Source organism: Crotalus tigris, unplaced genomic scaffold (genome assembly GCF_016545835.1).
Source record: "Crotalus tigris isolate CLP2741 ecotype Arizona unplaced genomic scaffold, ASM1654583v1 scf7180000018068.1947079, whole genome shotgun sequence".
NCBI classification, from domain to species: Eukaryota; Metazoa; Chordata; class Lepidosauria; order Squamata; family Viperidae; genus Crotalus; species Crotalus tigris.
The window spans coordinates 1,617,902-1,633,776 of NW_024096805.1; the positions used below are offsets into that span (position 1 = coordinate 1,617,902).

At 43.2% G+C, this 15,875-nt stretch overlaps 1 protein-coding gene across 13 annotated transcripts in view; it reads right to left on the reverse strand.

Annotated features, from left to right (window-relative positions):
- Positions 1-15,875, reverse strand: part of CELF2 (CUGBP Elav-like family member 2) — a 341,120-nt gene that overhangs the window by 38,699 nt on the left and 286,546 nt on the right. For all 13 annotated transcript variants that reach the window (XM_039347407.1, XM_039347406.1, XM_039347410.1 and 10 more), the window contains one exon: positions 5,731-5,865. In XM_039347407.1, coding sequence (XP_039203341.1) covers positions 5,731-5,865 — 135 coding nt within the window. The remainder of the gene's footprint in view (positions 1-5,730; positions 5,866-15,875) is intronic.

Below are 15,875 nucleotides of genomic sequence, written 5' to 3' on the forward strand. Positions count from 1 at the left end.
CATCTTAACAAGAGTTGTTTTCAGTTTAGATGTAGCGTTTTGTAAGGAGGAACAAGACTATAAAATTAATGTTTTTGCTTGATAGCAGTATTCAGGGAGGGCTGTAGCTAGGGGAAAAACAATTTAGATCACTATTTCTCAACCTTAGCAATGTTAAAATATGTGGATTTCAACACTCAGAATTCCCTGGCCAGCTGTAATATTCCTTGCACTCTACTGCCTTGTCCTCTGCAGGATAAAATTTTATGCCAATACAACAGGGGTCTTCAAACTTGGCCCTTTTTATGACTTGTGGACTTCAACTCCCAGAATTCCTCAGCCAGTGTGCCAGGCTGAGGAATTCTGGGAGTTGAAGTCCACACGTCATAAAAGGGCCAAGTTTGAAGACCCCTGGCTTAAATCTAACAAACAAAATGGAGGCTGGCTGAGGAATTCTGGGAGTTGAAGTCCACAAGTCATAAAAGGGCCAAGGTTGAAGACCCCTGCAATAAAGTTTCTGACTTCAAATGCCTGTCCTTTATCCACAGAAGTTGGCCAAAGTTAGGTTTGGCTTTATAGACAAATAAAATGGCTACCTCATTTATTTTTCTATGCTCAACTTGTCTCCGAATTGCTTGTGCTTTTTTCCTCCCTTTTATATCTTTATGGATTATTACCCAGAATAGGACAGAAAACATAATATATAGAACCATAGGGCTGGAAGGGACTTTGGAGGTCTTCTAGTCCAACCCCCTACTCAAGGCAGGAGACCTTATATTATTCCAGTCAAATGGTCGTTCAGTCTATTTTTGAAAACCTTCCGTGATGGAGCACCCACAACTCCAGGAGGCAACATGTTCCATTGATTAATCATCCTCACTATCAGAAAATTTCTCCTTACTTGTAGGTTAGATCTCTCTTTAACAAGCTTCCACCCATTACTTCTTGTCCTGCCCTCAGGTGTTTCGCAGAATAAGTCAATCTCTCTTTTCTATGACAGCCTTTCAAGTACTGGAAAAGTTGAAATAAAACCATGGGCCCAGCAAAGAGTTTGGATATCCCTTTCTCAAGAGATCCACAGAAAAGATCTCAGCTTGCAGAAAAGATCTTGGACTGCATATTGCTGTTTTCATGGGATAAATATAAGATAAATGCAAAGTTTTTTATGAAGACTTTTTATGTGGCTTCTTATGGCCCTAAGAATGGTGTATTCTTCCGAGGCCACTGCTTTTTAGAAGCAGCGGATTCCCAGATTCCCAAACATCCCACCTAGACTCTTTTTCTCCACGGTATCAAAAATATATCAAAAACCTTGTCTCTGGTGGCCTAAAAAAAACAAAAGGTTAAACCACAGTGGTTCTTTATTGCACATAACGAGGCCATCTCACAAATGCACAGTTGTTGTTGTTAGTTGTGAAGTCGTGTCCAACCCATCACGACCCCATGGACAACGTTCCTCCAGGCCTTCCTGTCCTCTACCATCTTCCGGAGTCCATTTAAGCTCACGCCTCCTGCTTCAGGGACTCCATCCAGCCACCTCATTCTCTGTTGTCCCCTTCTTCTCTTGCCCTCCATCTTTCCCAGCATCAGGCTCTTCTCCAGTGAGTCCTTCTCATTAGGTGGCCAAAGTACTTGAGTTTCCACTTCAGGATCTGGCCTTCTAAAAAGCAGTCGGGGTTGATCTCCTCTAGGACTGACCGGTTTGATCGCCTTGCAGTCCAGGGGACTCGCAGGAGTCTTCTCCAGCACCAGAGTTCAAAGGCCTCAATTCTTTGGCGCTCAGCCTTTCTGATGGTCCAACTTTCACAGCCATGCATTGCAACTGGGAAAACCATGGCCTTGACTATATGTACTTGACTATACGCACAGTTATTGCACCATAATTAAGCAAAGCCACCCAACTGCTGGTCCTACTGAGCAAACTCAGATGGATTTAAAAGGGCAGCTGGTTTGGTGTCTAGCTGTCCCTTCAGTTATCAACATTCATTAACAAAGGAAAATTCTGAGGGGGAAAGTGAATTATGGAGGAGGAGGAGGAGGAGGAGGAGGAGGAGGAGTTGTTGTTGTTTCTTGGAGATTGTGTTAAAAGTCCTTTCATCTCATCCCATCTGCCCCTCAGAATTCTACAAATGCCACACAACTTTAAACAATGATCCCAGGCTTAAAATGAAGAATATCTTAGAATCATAATCAACTGAGCACAAATAACTTCCTATGTAGGGCTGCCTAAACCTATGGCTGAGCTGTGTGGAAAACAATGGTTTTCTTAATGGCTCAGTGATCCTTACCCTGAAAATTTATCTGACGTTCTTAGATATAAAAGTAGTTGTTGGCAATGCTCTTATAGCAGTGCCTTCCCAGTGGTAGAGCAACTTTGCTCTCTAATTTTAAAGTTGATTTATGAAAGTTAATAACCTCAAGCTTCTATATAAATGTACAACGATGCTCTTAAGGCCATTCTCTAGCTATTAAACACATTTCCAAGTTTAATAATGCTTAGAACATGTTCATTAAAGCAGCTTCATTAAAGTCAAGAGAGCTGATTTTTCTTCTATTACACAATTTCCCCCGCTAAGGAAGACTGTTAAATTAAGCAGAACAGCATCTTCTGAATTTTGTACCAGTAAACAAATTTGGGATTTTCTTTGCAACAAAATTACATGTTGAATCAGGCTGAAAAGACACTCTTGAATTTGGTAGAATCTGTGGTTAGAAGCTAGTGTGAAAAACCAAGGTCATTTTGAAAGAGGATGAATTTTAACTTAGTTTGGAAATGATCCCCTGTTTTTATAAGCAATGCTTGAAAGTTGGAACAAATGCAGGGGTGCATGAATATACAGGTGAAATTGTTTTAATATATTCCATTTTCAATAGCAGTAATACTAACTCCGATTAGTACCTTTGTAGTCCACCCTTCTTCTACCAAGCATAATGCACAATTTCTCCACAATCCTTTTCCCACAATAAAATTGTGAAACAGACTGAAAAGTAGTTCAAAACCATCCAACTTAGTAGATGGATAAGTGTACACCTTGGTGACTTTCTTCCCCACAACACATACCCGAAGCATGCAGAATCTGCTTTTAATTTGGTTGTGATAGGGGCGCAGAAAAGGATGCAATCCATTGCCAGAGTCTGCTGTATTTCCATCCCTGTGGGCCAAAATGAGGTTACCAGGTGGAAGCATGCAGCAAGCCCCACCCCACACAATGTTGTGTGTTGTCTTCAATAATTCCATTTGGTTTTATCATCTTCAACTGGTATTTAATCCCTATGTAAGATTATTTTGCACTCCATTTTCTGCCGACCGCTACTCGGCTGTGTAAATCCTAAATCGGGTCTAAAAACAGTATACTTTTATAAAATGTGGGTGCCAGAAGTGGAATCCCACAATGCGGACAGCATTAAAATTGGGGAAAAGTCAACCAAGGTGATTGTGCGGCAAATCAAGGAACACAAGATACATTTGAAATCTGCAAATGCTAAGCGGTCACTGAGCATTTGTCCAGCTCTGGAGCAAAGAGATAAGGAGGAAAAGATTGTTGGCTGACTTGGAATAAAACAGCTAGAATAAATTTCTTCTTTGCTTGACAGAATTCTTGGTCTGGTCAGTGTCACAAAAATATAGCAATGGTAGATTTCTACATTCCCATCCCGAAAGAGGAAACACACAAGGTATTTTGCATGGCTGCACATGAATCATGAAAGTTCACAACAGAACTGACACTGTGCGCCACAGAAAGATGCTATTACGAGAAAGGAATCACAAGTCAACTAAAATATACTTTGCTTCAAGATGAAAAGCTGAGGGAAAAGGCTATTCCTGCACGAACTCTCTGGATCGTCTAAGAATTACAATCATTTGTATGAAATAGCAGTTTAGTAATTGGACACATTAGATGTTGCGTGGGGCCCCAGAACAGATCTTTAAATTTATCCTGATGTGAGAACCTGATTTAATTTCTCCCAAGGGACACAGAAGGACATTTGTCTTTTCCTCTGATAAGCTTTTCAGAAGTCTCAAAAGAAGATCAAGAGTGTCCAGAATTAAAAGAAACAGAATTTCGTTAAAACCATCAGTATAAAAGAAGGTGTCATGTTTTCTAGCATTGTCAATTTTTTGAAATAAAATAAAAAGGCTTGATACAATTGGATAAATATTGTAACAGGCAAAACCAGGGTAATTTTTTTTACTAGGTGCAACGTAAAGCTAAAATAAATTATCATTATCTTTTTTTTAAAAAAAAATCAAAAGTAAATACTGTTATAGCGGATAATATATAAAATGCTCACTTGAAATATGGTCCCCCAAATGCTCAAGGCTAAATCGCCTGCAACGATCCATGAATGAAATATTATCCCCTGGTTAAAATTCTGCTCTCTCATTTGAGAGGGTTAGCAATGTGAAGTAGATAAAACGTCTTTTCAAAAAGAAACCTTGGCAACAGATAGGACAGACACGTTTTGGAAAGCTCCCTCATTAAGATTTCCCCATTCTTAAATCCTTATTAAAATTTAAAATAACACAGCTAACACACTTGAAATCACAATTCAATACAGGAAGGGTGTCTACAAGATACATATGCAGTGGTGGGATTCAAATAGGTGAACAAGCGGTTCTCGGTGTGGATGCCGCTTCTGGAAGTCCATTCTGGGCCTGGGCAACAAAAAATTAGCTACCGCAGTGGTTCTCAACCTGTGGGTCGAGACCCCATTTGGGGTTGAACGACCACTTCATGGGGGTCGCCAAACAACGCAGTCTACCATTTCCCCCCCCTTTTCCTTAGCTGTGCTATTCCCTTTTATTCTATTGGCTTTTGAAAGCCAATAGAATAGACTCTCTTGAATAGAGTCTAATTCTATTGGCTTTCAAAAGCCAATAGGAATTGTCCAGGCTGTCTCTGCCCTGCTGAGCCCGCCAAAAGTCCCATTCTGCAAACGGTGCTGCAAGTTGTCTGCAACGAAGGCGAGCTGTCTGGAAGCTTCCACCCCTCCCTGCTGAGCAACTACTAAAAATGTAAGTAAAAGAGGGCCAGGGGTGGGAGGTGGGAGGCCGGTGGGCACAGGGAGAGTTGCTGGCATGTGTGGGGCCCGGCGGGTGCCTTACCTCCCTTGGTCTGGGCCAGCTGGTGGCCCAGCCGGTGGTCGGCTTGCGCCGTCTCTGCCGCTTGCCAGCTACGCCTCGGCCGGCGCAGGGGGCAGCACTACGCATGTGCGGTGCTCTCGGGCAGGGAAAGTCCTCGACTTACGACTGGTTGGGTAGTCCTTGACTTACGACTGGTTGGGTAGTCCTCAACTTACGACCAGTTGGGGGTCGCGGCATTAAAAAGGTTGAGAACCACTGAGCTACCAGTTCTGCTGAAGTGGTGTGATCCAGCTGAATCCCACCTATATGTCAAGATGGCAGCTGTGGTGGAATAATCAAATGAAAAAAAATAAAAACCAGGGGAACTTCAATAGCCACCAACATGGCTGCCATCTCGACTTTCTGACCACACCCTGAAGACGCCCTTGTAATGCAGACTGTTGAAATGTTCAGACATTGCCTTTGACCAAGTTTCCATTGTCGATTAGAGAAAATATGCTTTACTTCACACAAAGAAAATAAGTCAGAATAAAATCTCCAATGGACCCGTCATTCATGTACCAGAATCCCATTGGATGCATGGCTAGAAGGAGGTTAATGTTCAGATCTCTCTATTTGCCCTCCTTCTTTGGAACCAAGATGAAGAATGCTCTGTTCGATCGTACCTGGGCTTGTGAGTGCACCAAGGGCCCCTGATGCTGTGGAGAGTGGATTCGCATTGGCAGTGTTGGCCGAGGACTGGGCTGCGGCGGCTGCGGCTGCTAAGGTTGCCAAATTCTGCAGCTGTAAAGCATTCATTCCTGCAGGGAAAACATAGAGCTAGTGAGGTCGATTAACAGAAGAGTTGTAGGGGGGCAAAGTGGTTAAAATGCAATATTGCAGGCTGACTCTGCCCACTGCCAGGAGTTCGATCCTGACCGGCTCAAGGATGATTCAGACTTCCATCCTTCCGAGGTCGGGAAAATGAGGATCACAGATTGTTGGGGGCAATAGGCTGACTCTGCAAACCGCTTAGAGAGGACTGTGAAGCACTGTGAAGTGGGATATAAATCTAAATGCTGTTGCTATTGCTAAATGTACCAAATCCAAGCAATTTGTTTTCAATCCACCAACCCAGTGTGAAACTTCCTTCATATTCATTCTTCCAACCTTTCCCTCCCTCCCTCCCTCCCTCCCACCCTCCCTCCCTTCTCTTATCAGATCATCATTTGTGATACTTCTGTTGAAGTTACTTCCTGCAGTGTCCCTCGCCTAAACTAGCTTTGTCTCAGTCAACACTTTGAGTGTCATAGGGATACAACTCCTATGCCAGTTTCAGATTTGTGCACAGGGGCCTCTGTGTGCATATCAAGAACATTCTGTGATTGTGCAATCAGAACCTGGCCCGTAGCCCATTGCTTACAGCAGTAACAATGGTGAGAATAATATTCTGTAGTACAAATAGTCCTCAACTTACAACAGTTCCTTTAGTGACCGTTCAAAGTTACAATGGCATTTTAAAAAATGTGACATATGGCCGCTTTTCATGGTTATGACCTTTGCAGCGCACCCATGGTCATGTGATCAAAGTTCAGATGCTTGGCAGCTGGTTCATATTTATAACTGTTGCTGTGTCTCAAGGTCACGTGATCTTGCAACCTTCTGATGGGCAAAGTCAATGGGGAAGCCAGATTCACTTAACAACCAGGTTACTAACTATCTACTGAAGTGATTCACTTAACAGCTATGGCCAGGAAGGTCATAAAATAGGGCAAAGCTCACTTAACAAAGGTCTCACTCCGCGACAGAAACTTTGGGCTCAACTGTGGTCGTCAGTCGAGGACTACCTGTATTCTTTTACCTTATCTTTTATGTTTGGTCCTCCTCTTTTGCTTTTAAACAGCTGGTGAACTATTTCGTTCTGTATTGGCCTTTCACCAAAATAAAGTTTGACTTGACTTGGAATTTGCAAAAGACTGTAATTTTCTGGTTTTCTGGTTTTATATAGGTCTTTGGTTATTCGGATTTTCTCCCGCGTAAAATTGGAAGAGTCTTGGCGACGTTTCGATGAAGTGCCATTCGTCATCTTCAGGCTGGTGTTTTCGGCTTTGTGCTTCTAGATTGCTCCTAGAAGCACGAAGCCGAAAACACCAGCCTGAAGATGATGAATGGGACTTCGTTGAAATGTCGCCAAGACACTTCCAATTTTACGCGGGAGAAAACCCGAACAACCAAAGACCTACATACAAACACCCACGAAAACCTCAGAATATATATAAGCTTTCCTGACGGAGCAGATGACAGGAACTCAGCAAGGGCCCTCATGAATGCGAAGCGTGAGTTACGCCATGAGGCCACAATAAAAAAATGCAGCAGAACTATCTTGGGACAGCTCCGAGTTGTTTATCAAAACGTGTGTCAAAGACGAGCAGCAGAAAAGAGCCATCTCTTCCTCCTTGCAAAGTTTTTTTTAGGAAGCATCAGAAGGATACCTTGTTATCCAACAAGGATGCTTCTACTTCAAAAGGAAGAAGAGAAAAGATTGTTACTGGGTGACAACCCATCAGTCTGGTTTTGCCAGGGATAATTTGCTATCAAGTCCAATCCCCTGTGGTTCAGAATTATGAGGAGTCACCTTAGTCACACGTTTGCAATAATTTCCATTCCAGGGAGACCTGGAAAGGTGTTTGCTGAACATTTATTCAGAGCTCTGAAGGAACATTAACCACAAGAAATTTAATTAATACAATACACACATACACACACACACACGGCAAACCCTGGAAGATCAAGACTTCAGATTGTGCAGGAAGGTTAAATAATAGAAACATTAGGTGCACGTGCCAACACCCGATGCAAAAGGCGTCAACAGATTCCTCATATTTTTTTCACTCTTTAGGAAAATTGGTGTAGGTAATAACGCTTTGGTGATGGCTATCAGAATAAATAAGGGCAGGATTTTTCACAAGGCCTCTACCTGCCTTGCAGAAGGCCACCTGCCAGCAGGAACTAAAAGAAACATTTCTGCGAGTTGGAAAAAAATCAACAACAGCCAGGACTCAAAACAAAGAGGAAAGAGCTAATCTCTCATTGTTCTTTGTCTGTTCATATACCGCCACATAACTGGCTGAGATTTATATTTAACACACCATACTGTGCAACAAGGCACTTAGCGCAGATAAGCTCTGCTTTTCTTTCCTGACTTCGTGCCATGGATAAATCAGAGAACCTCTTTTTGAACCACGGCCACCGTTGTCCAAAACACACTCATTTCAAAGTGTTAACGGCTGACAATAATGGGATGTACGGTAGTCAATTGTATCATTAAGGGGATATTCATGCACTGGCTCTGTTTATCACTTGAACCTTTTGTCAGCTGAATATCCAGCCAGGTTATATTCTCCTGCTCAGCTACAGGAGAAGCTACCTTTATTAAGCTACCTTTATTAAAGCCAACAGATCTTGATGACAGGAGTGGCTGCTCAACCAGACTGTGTCTTTTCCTTGGAAGAATTCAACAATAAGAACCAGCCCAGATGCACTAGATAGCACCACTTAAATGGGGGATAAAGATGTGAATTAAAGCATTATCTTATTCAGGTAGTCCTGTGTAAGTTTGTTTAGTGACCATTCAAAGTTTGTTTAGTGATGATTCGAAGTTCGTTTAGTGGCCATTCAGAGTTACAACGGCACTGAAAAAAGTGACATGACCGTTTTCCATGCTTATGAGCGTTACAGCCTCTCCATGGCCATATGATCAAAATTCAGATGCTTGACAACTGGTTTGTGGGAAGTCAGCCCCCCCCCAGAGAAGGAAATATTAAAGGGGCAGAAAAATATATTTTCTAAAAAAGTTCTTAAAGAGGCAGAAAAGCATGCCCAATTTTCTTAAGAGCGCCAAGTCTCCCTTGCCCAAGCAGAAACCAGCTCTGTAGAAATGCAGATGTAAATAACTCAGAAAGGCTAGAAGATTAAGAAGACAAAGACACCTAAAATCTACATACCCGCCCCCCAAACTCTAAGACAGGACATAATAGGATTAACCCATCACCATCAGAATACCGGAAAGGCACTCAGACTCAGGTCAAAGTTCAGGCCAAAGGAACAACTCCAAACAAAAGGCTCCAGAGGATATAAAAACCCACTCCCTGCATGTGCTCGCTCTCTTTTCTTCCAGAGCCATCTTTCTGTCTGGCTCTCCTCTTCAATAAACTGCAACCTTCTTTCTAAAGCAGCCAGCGTGTTGTTTATTCCCAGCTTGGACTGAACCCTGATGAAGACTTTTTCTTCAACAGGTTCATGCAATGTCCCGGGGTCATGTCATCACCTTTTGTGACTTTCTGACAAGTCAAGTCAATGGGGAAGCCAGATTCACTTAACAACCATGTTACTAAGTTAACAACTGCAGTGGTTCACTTAACAACGGTGGCCAGAAAGGTCGTAAAATGGGACAAAGCTCACTTAACAACTGCCTCTCCTAGCAACAGAAATTTTGGGCTCAGTTGTGGTACCTATAATTTCCAGGACAAGGTTGCATATCCCATTGCTCTGCATCTGATTGCTCTTTACTTCTCAAGCTGCTTATGCTGTTGATCAGGGATCTTCAAACTTGGCCCTTTTATCTTGTGGATTTCAATTCCCAGAATTCCTCAGCCAGAGTTGAAGTCCACAAGTCATAAAAGGACCAAGTTTGAAGACCCCTGCTGTTGATTATCATCCAAAATATACTGTTTTCACAAAAAGCAAGAGGCTTTTTCTTCTGTTCCTGTGGCTTCTCCCCTACATTCCAGAGTAAAATGAAATGAAAAATAATATGATAATCTTCTGCTGAAACCACTGAATATTCTACAGACATAGTACTTTTGGAAGAGATGTTAATTATTTACATTGGGGAGGGGGAGGAGAAAGAGAGGTTCCCTTTGGAGAAACAAGCCTCTAGAAATGCTTCTTAGTTCTTATGTTGGAGGAAAAAAACCCGTTGAGTATAAACGTGCAATTTAATTGATTTCGGCAATATAAACTGCTCAGCTATCAAAATAGGATAATATTCTGGACAGTGAGAATCGCAACTTGGATACTCATTGCTTGGCCGATTAAAAACACAATTAAATTATGCTTATAATGGATGTACAATATGTCTGCTGAAAATGTAAGATTTTTATAAAATGCAGTTATAAGGAGAGGGGCGATGAAAATTTAATTTAATGTTCACCTTAGGTAATTTGGTGTCTTATTGTTCACAGCAATTACCATAAATCTACATATCAATAAGGAAGAACAGATGTCAGTTGTTACATCCACTTGCCAATCAGGCTTGTTAAAAATCGGCAGATGGATGGCAGTAGAATTCTCTCATATGGCCCATTAGCACATTTGCAGGAAACGGATGTAGTACCCTTGCAGTGACACATGCTGTCCTGTTGAAACACAAATAAATTGGAGACCTGAGGTTTCCATATCACAACTCAGGGTGTGAAGCTGGCAGAGCAAACTTTCTCACCCAAGAAGAGAAACCCTTAATCTCACTTCCCCCTTTATTACTGTGGGAAGTCAGCCTCCCGCCCCCCCCCCCAGAGAAGGAAATATTAAAAGGGCAGAAAAATAAATTTCCTCCAAGGATCTTAAAGAGGCAGAAAAGCATGCCCAGTTTTTCTTAATAGCCCCAGGTCTCCCTCCCCCAAGAAGAAATGCAGATGTATAAATGCAGATGTACCATCAGGAAGGTTGGTTTACACCTGCTAGGAGATTAAGAAGACAAAGACACCTAAAATTTGCATACCTTACCCAAACTCTAAGAGTCATTAGCCCCAGCACCAGGGAAGCAGGATATGACCTTTGGGTCATAATAGGATTAACCCATCACCATCAGAATACTAGAAGGGCACACTCAGACTCAGGTCAAAGTTCATGCCACAGGAAGCAACTCCAAACAAAAGGCTCCAGAGGGTATAAAAACCCACTCCCTACATGTGCTCAGCCCCTTTTCTTTTCTCTCTTTTCTGCCAGACCCATCTTTCTGTCTGGCTCTCCTCTTCAATAAATTGCAACCTTCTTTCTAAAGCAGTTGCCATGTTGTTTATCCCAGCTTGGACTGAACCATGATGAAAACTTTTCTTTCAACATGACTATATGATGGGACTGACCAGTCCCCAACTAAAAGGGGATTTTTCTCAAGCTGCATGCACATTACTGTTGAGGACAGCTTGGAAAAACAAACAAAAAATGCATTTCATTATTTTTCAAGAGAGGGATTACCAAATAGCCAACATTGCTTTAATTTTTGAAGAAGCCCATTTTCGATTTAGGTTTTCTCTTATTAGAGGCATTTACAAAAAGACAAAAAAAAAAAAAAAGGAAGCATGATGTTCACTTGTTTGCTTATTTATGACAATCCTGACCCATTCCAACCACACAAATTCCAGGACAATGTATAAATGATCAGCTTTCAATCCTATTGAGAACCCATTTTTAGGATTTACACTGAACATTACCGTATATGCTGGCGTATTAGGCGACCCGGCGTATAAGACGACCCCCGTCTTTATAGCCGGACCGCATTCCTAGAACGTCGTCTTATACGCCGGAAACTACCAGTATTTCCGGCGTATAAGACGACTTGGCGTATAAGACGACCCCTGTCTTTGGCGCCGATTTCAGCGCTCGCGGAAGTCGTCTTATACGCCGGCATTTACGGTAAATGGTTTGAAATAATTTTTATTGGTAATTTGACTAGAGCCCCATAAAACTGGTAGATAACAGTACCTTTTTAACTAAGGCTGAAGATAAGAGAAGTTTAGATATATAAGATCACCTTGTAAACTTAGGAGATGCTTCAAAGCTTACATGACACCATTCCCATTACAGGATCAATGGGTAGAAGGAAACTTTCCCTCCAAAGTTTATGCAGAGTTAAAGCAACTAATTCACCACCTAACACAGAGGGATAAAATGCAGACTTCCTGCAGTACTCTAGAGCAAAGGTCCCCAACCCCCTCCCCCCGGGGCTGTGGACTGGCACTGGGCTGCAGCATGCCAGAAATCGGGCCACGCAAACAAGCGAAGCCCCATCTGTGGGATGCAGGCAGCACACGAAACCTTTTCCCCTTCGGTCTGCAGAAAAATCTCTCTCTTCAGAACCGGTCCCTGGTGCCCCAAAGATTGGGAGCCACTGCTCTAGAGGGTACAATTCATCTAGTCTAGAGCAGGGCTTTTCAACCTTTTCACCCATTGTACGACTTTTAGGATATGGCAACATCCGAGTACCACCAGTCACCTAGCAAGGTGTCAAAAACTTGATAAAGTACAGGTAGTCCTCAACTTACAACAGTTCGCTTAGTGACTGTTTGAAGTTACAATGGCACTGAAAAAAGTGCCCCCCAAGCCATAGCCGAGCAAGATGCCTGCCCGCCCGGCTGCGTTCTTCCTCCTGTCCGAGGTTTTCGTTGTTGTGAGCATTTCTGTTGAGGATTGGCAGCAGGGGTGGGGGTGTTTGGTTTTTGTTTCCCCCGTCTGCTGGATGGTTGCAGCAGGGTTTGGTCACTTCACATGACCCTGGGACACTGTGACTGTCATAAATATGAATCAATTGCCAAGCATCTGAATGTAAATCACGAGACCCTGGAGAGGCTGCAACATTCCAGCTGATCGGCGCTTCTTCTGGGCTCAGCAGAAGCGCCAGGATCAATGCTGCATTCTAGCTGATTGGTGCTTCTTCAGGGCTCAGCAGAAGCACCAGGATCAGCGCCGAGCTCCAGCTGGAGCCTGGCGCTGATCCTGGCGCTTCCGCTGAGCCCTGACAACCCTGCAGCTCCAGCCATCTCTCGCTCAAGCTTGTGCGGTGCTGCCACCAGTTCAGCTCATTCCCCTCCCCAGCTACTTTTCTAGGATGCTCCCGTACCACCTGCTAGGTGCCAATGTACCACAGGTGGTACCCATACCACTGGTTGAAAAGCCCTGGTCTAGAGGGTACAATTCATCTAGACTCATTAAATGTAACAAGATGTTCCTTGATCATGTTTCTATCAATCTTAAGCTCCAATTCTGCCCTTCAATTTTGCTGTTCATAATTAAAATAAACTAATTAGCCTGAGCTATTTTATGTGTGCAGGCATATACGTGCCTTTCTGTGTGTGCATGCATGTCCGTATTTGTGTAAAACAGTATGTTTAGTGACCATTTGAAGTTACAGTGGCACTGAAAAAAGTGACTTATGACATTTTTCACATTTATGACCACGGCAGTATTCCCATGGAGACATGATAAAAATTCAGACACTTCACAACTGACTCGTATTTATGACGGTTACAGTGTCCCAGGGTCAAACGATCACCTTTTGCGACCTTCTAACAAGCAAGGTCAATGGGGAAGCCAGCACTGGGTTACTACTAACAACTGCAGTAATTCACTTAAGAACGATCATAAAATGGGACAAAATTCACTTAGCAACTATCGCGCTTAGCCACAGAAACTTTGGGCTCAGTTGTGGCTGTAAATCGAGGACTATCTGTAAATGAAAGGAAGGATAACAGAGAAGCCAAAAGATCAATATCTAAGTGCTTAATACTTCAAAAGTTTACAGTTAGGCCACAGTGACAAAGCTGAGAGATATTTCTAAACATTTCCCAGCAGACTGGCTATCAAGGCCTCTGGTTGAAGAATGTGTGAAATTGCACGTGTCTTGAGCGGTATTGACAACCTCGGATTTGTCATTTTTAGACTTGATCCATTTAGATTAATGAAAAATAAAAATAGCTACGGCTTATTTTACTCCCAAGCTGGTTTCACTGATGCAATGGCTAAGCCTGGATCTAATTTACTTTCAGGGAGCACTCAGGATTTTGGGCTGTCTCAACCAATAGATCATAATTCCAGAGACACAATACATCTCTAACGGAGTTATGCAGAGAAATCTCTTACTGCCCTCACACACACACACACACACAAACCAAAACACACACATACAGTACATATATACACACTCTTTCTGGTTCCTGCACTTCTTATTCTGTGGGGTTAAGTCCAAGAAATACTACTGGGCTTCTTAATCCAAAGCCTGTTCCAAAACGCATCACCGTGAAAATGTTGTTTATCACAACTAAAATATATTTTTCATGAGAGAAGAATGAAAAAAAAAATCATGCCAGTAAGTAATACATGCCAGGTTATGAGAGTGGCACATAATATGAGCGGCAGGCGCTTGCCAACAGATCTGCACCAGAGGAAATAACTCAGCGATATTGTCACCTATGGGCCAATTTATATTGTCAGAAAGCGGATTCTGCGTTAGTCTCTGGAGCCAATGCAGTAATGGCATATTTTAGGAATAAAGCACCAACAGCCTACGGGGACAGCCTCATCTCTTTTTCATAGGCGTGCTTCAAGACCCATTCAGAGCAAAGCATTAATAATAATAATATAAAAAAAGAGGACAAAAAAAAGAGGAATGGAAGAGGACGCAAAGATGACGTAAGGGTAGAGCTTAAGCCAGTGATGGTGAACCTTAGAGACCGAGTGCCCAAAAACTGGCCCCGCCCCCACCCCCTGCCCCGCCCTCACAATGCTTCCCTGCAGGGCCAATCCCCACCTCCAGGGCCTGCCGCAGATCGCCCAGGCAACCCAGCAGCGCCATGGTGGCCACGCCATCTGCCCACGCCCCACAGCATCAACTGCGTGCGATGGGGTGTGAGGGGATAGTCTTGTCTACATGGCCTGGCTGCCATGTCCTTGGCTATGCTGCTCCATGTGGGGCACGCTGAGGAGCAACTCTCCTCCAGGGGGGCTGGTGGTGAGGGGGTCGTGGGGGGAGGCAAGGCTGGGGCAATGGCACGTGTGCCCACAGAGAGGGCTCCGAGTGCCACCCCTGGTACCCGTGCCATAGGTTCGCCACCACTGGGTTAAAGCATGTCAAGCAGTTCAGACATGTAAAAAAAGGAGTGTGTGGGGGGTCAAACATATGATTGTGGTTGCCAACTTGACTTTCTTGACCTCCTTCAATCCCAGGCTTTGGGCTTGCCAGAAGTATTCTTAGGACCCTCATCTATATAGAGCCTCTATGTAATGAGATATGCCAGATCTATAAATCAGAAGGGTATGAATCATCTTGGTTGGTGTGAGATGTTTGCCATGGGAAAATTGCAACACACTCTAATTAAAAAGATTGTGAGACGAAATTAAACAGGAGGATGAAGTTTCCAGTGGATGTTAATCATGATGGCCAAGCATTCAATTTTACTTTGCAAACTTTGGCTCATCTCCCAAAAAAAAAAAAAAAAAAAATCTAAGCGGGCTTGGAGCATGGGAGAGGAAGGCTTTCTATGATTTTGTGTGTGCGCTTGTGTGTATGGCACACGTATATTTGTCCTTGGTGCTGAGTTTGCTTGTTTTCTTGCAGACATTTCATTACCCAAACTAGGTAACATCATCAGTGCTAACACTAGTTTGAGTAATGAGACTGCAAGAAGCCGAGATGGCGCAGCAGTTAGAGTGCAGTACTGCAGGCCACTTTAGCTGACTGTGTTCAGCAGGTCAGCGGTTCAAATCTCACCGGCTCAAGGTTGACTCAGCCTTCCATCCTTCCGGGGTAGGTAAAATGAGGACCCAGATTGTTGGGGGCAATGTAAATATATATATATACATTGCTTACTGGTGTACACCGCTTAGAGAGTGCTTGCACTTAAAGTGGTATATAAGTCTCATAAATAAATACATAAATAAATAAAACAAGCTCAGATATCTATGGAGATTCTCCTAGAGCAGGAATATCAAACTGCCAGCCCACGGGCCGGACGCGTCACGAGGACACTGCGCCCACCCCATTCCCAGCAATGGGGAA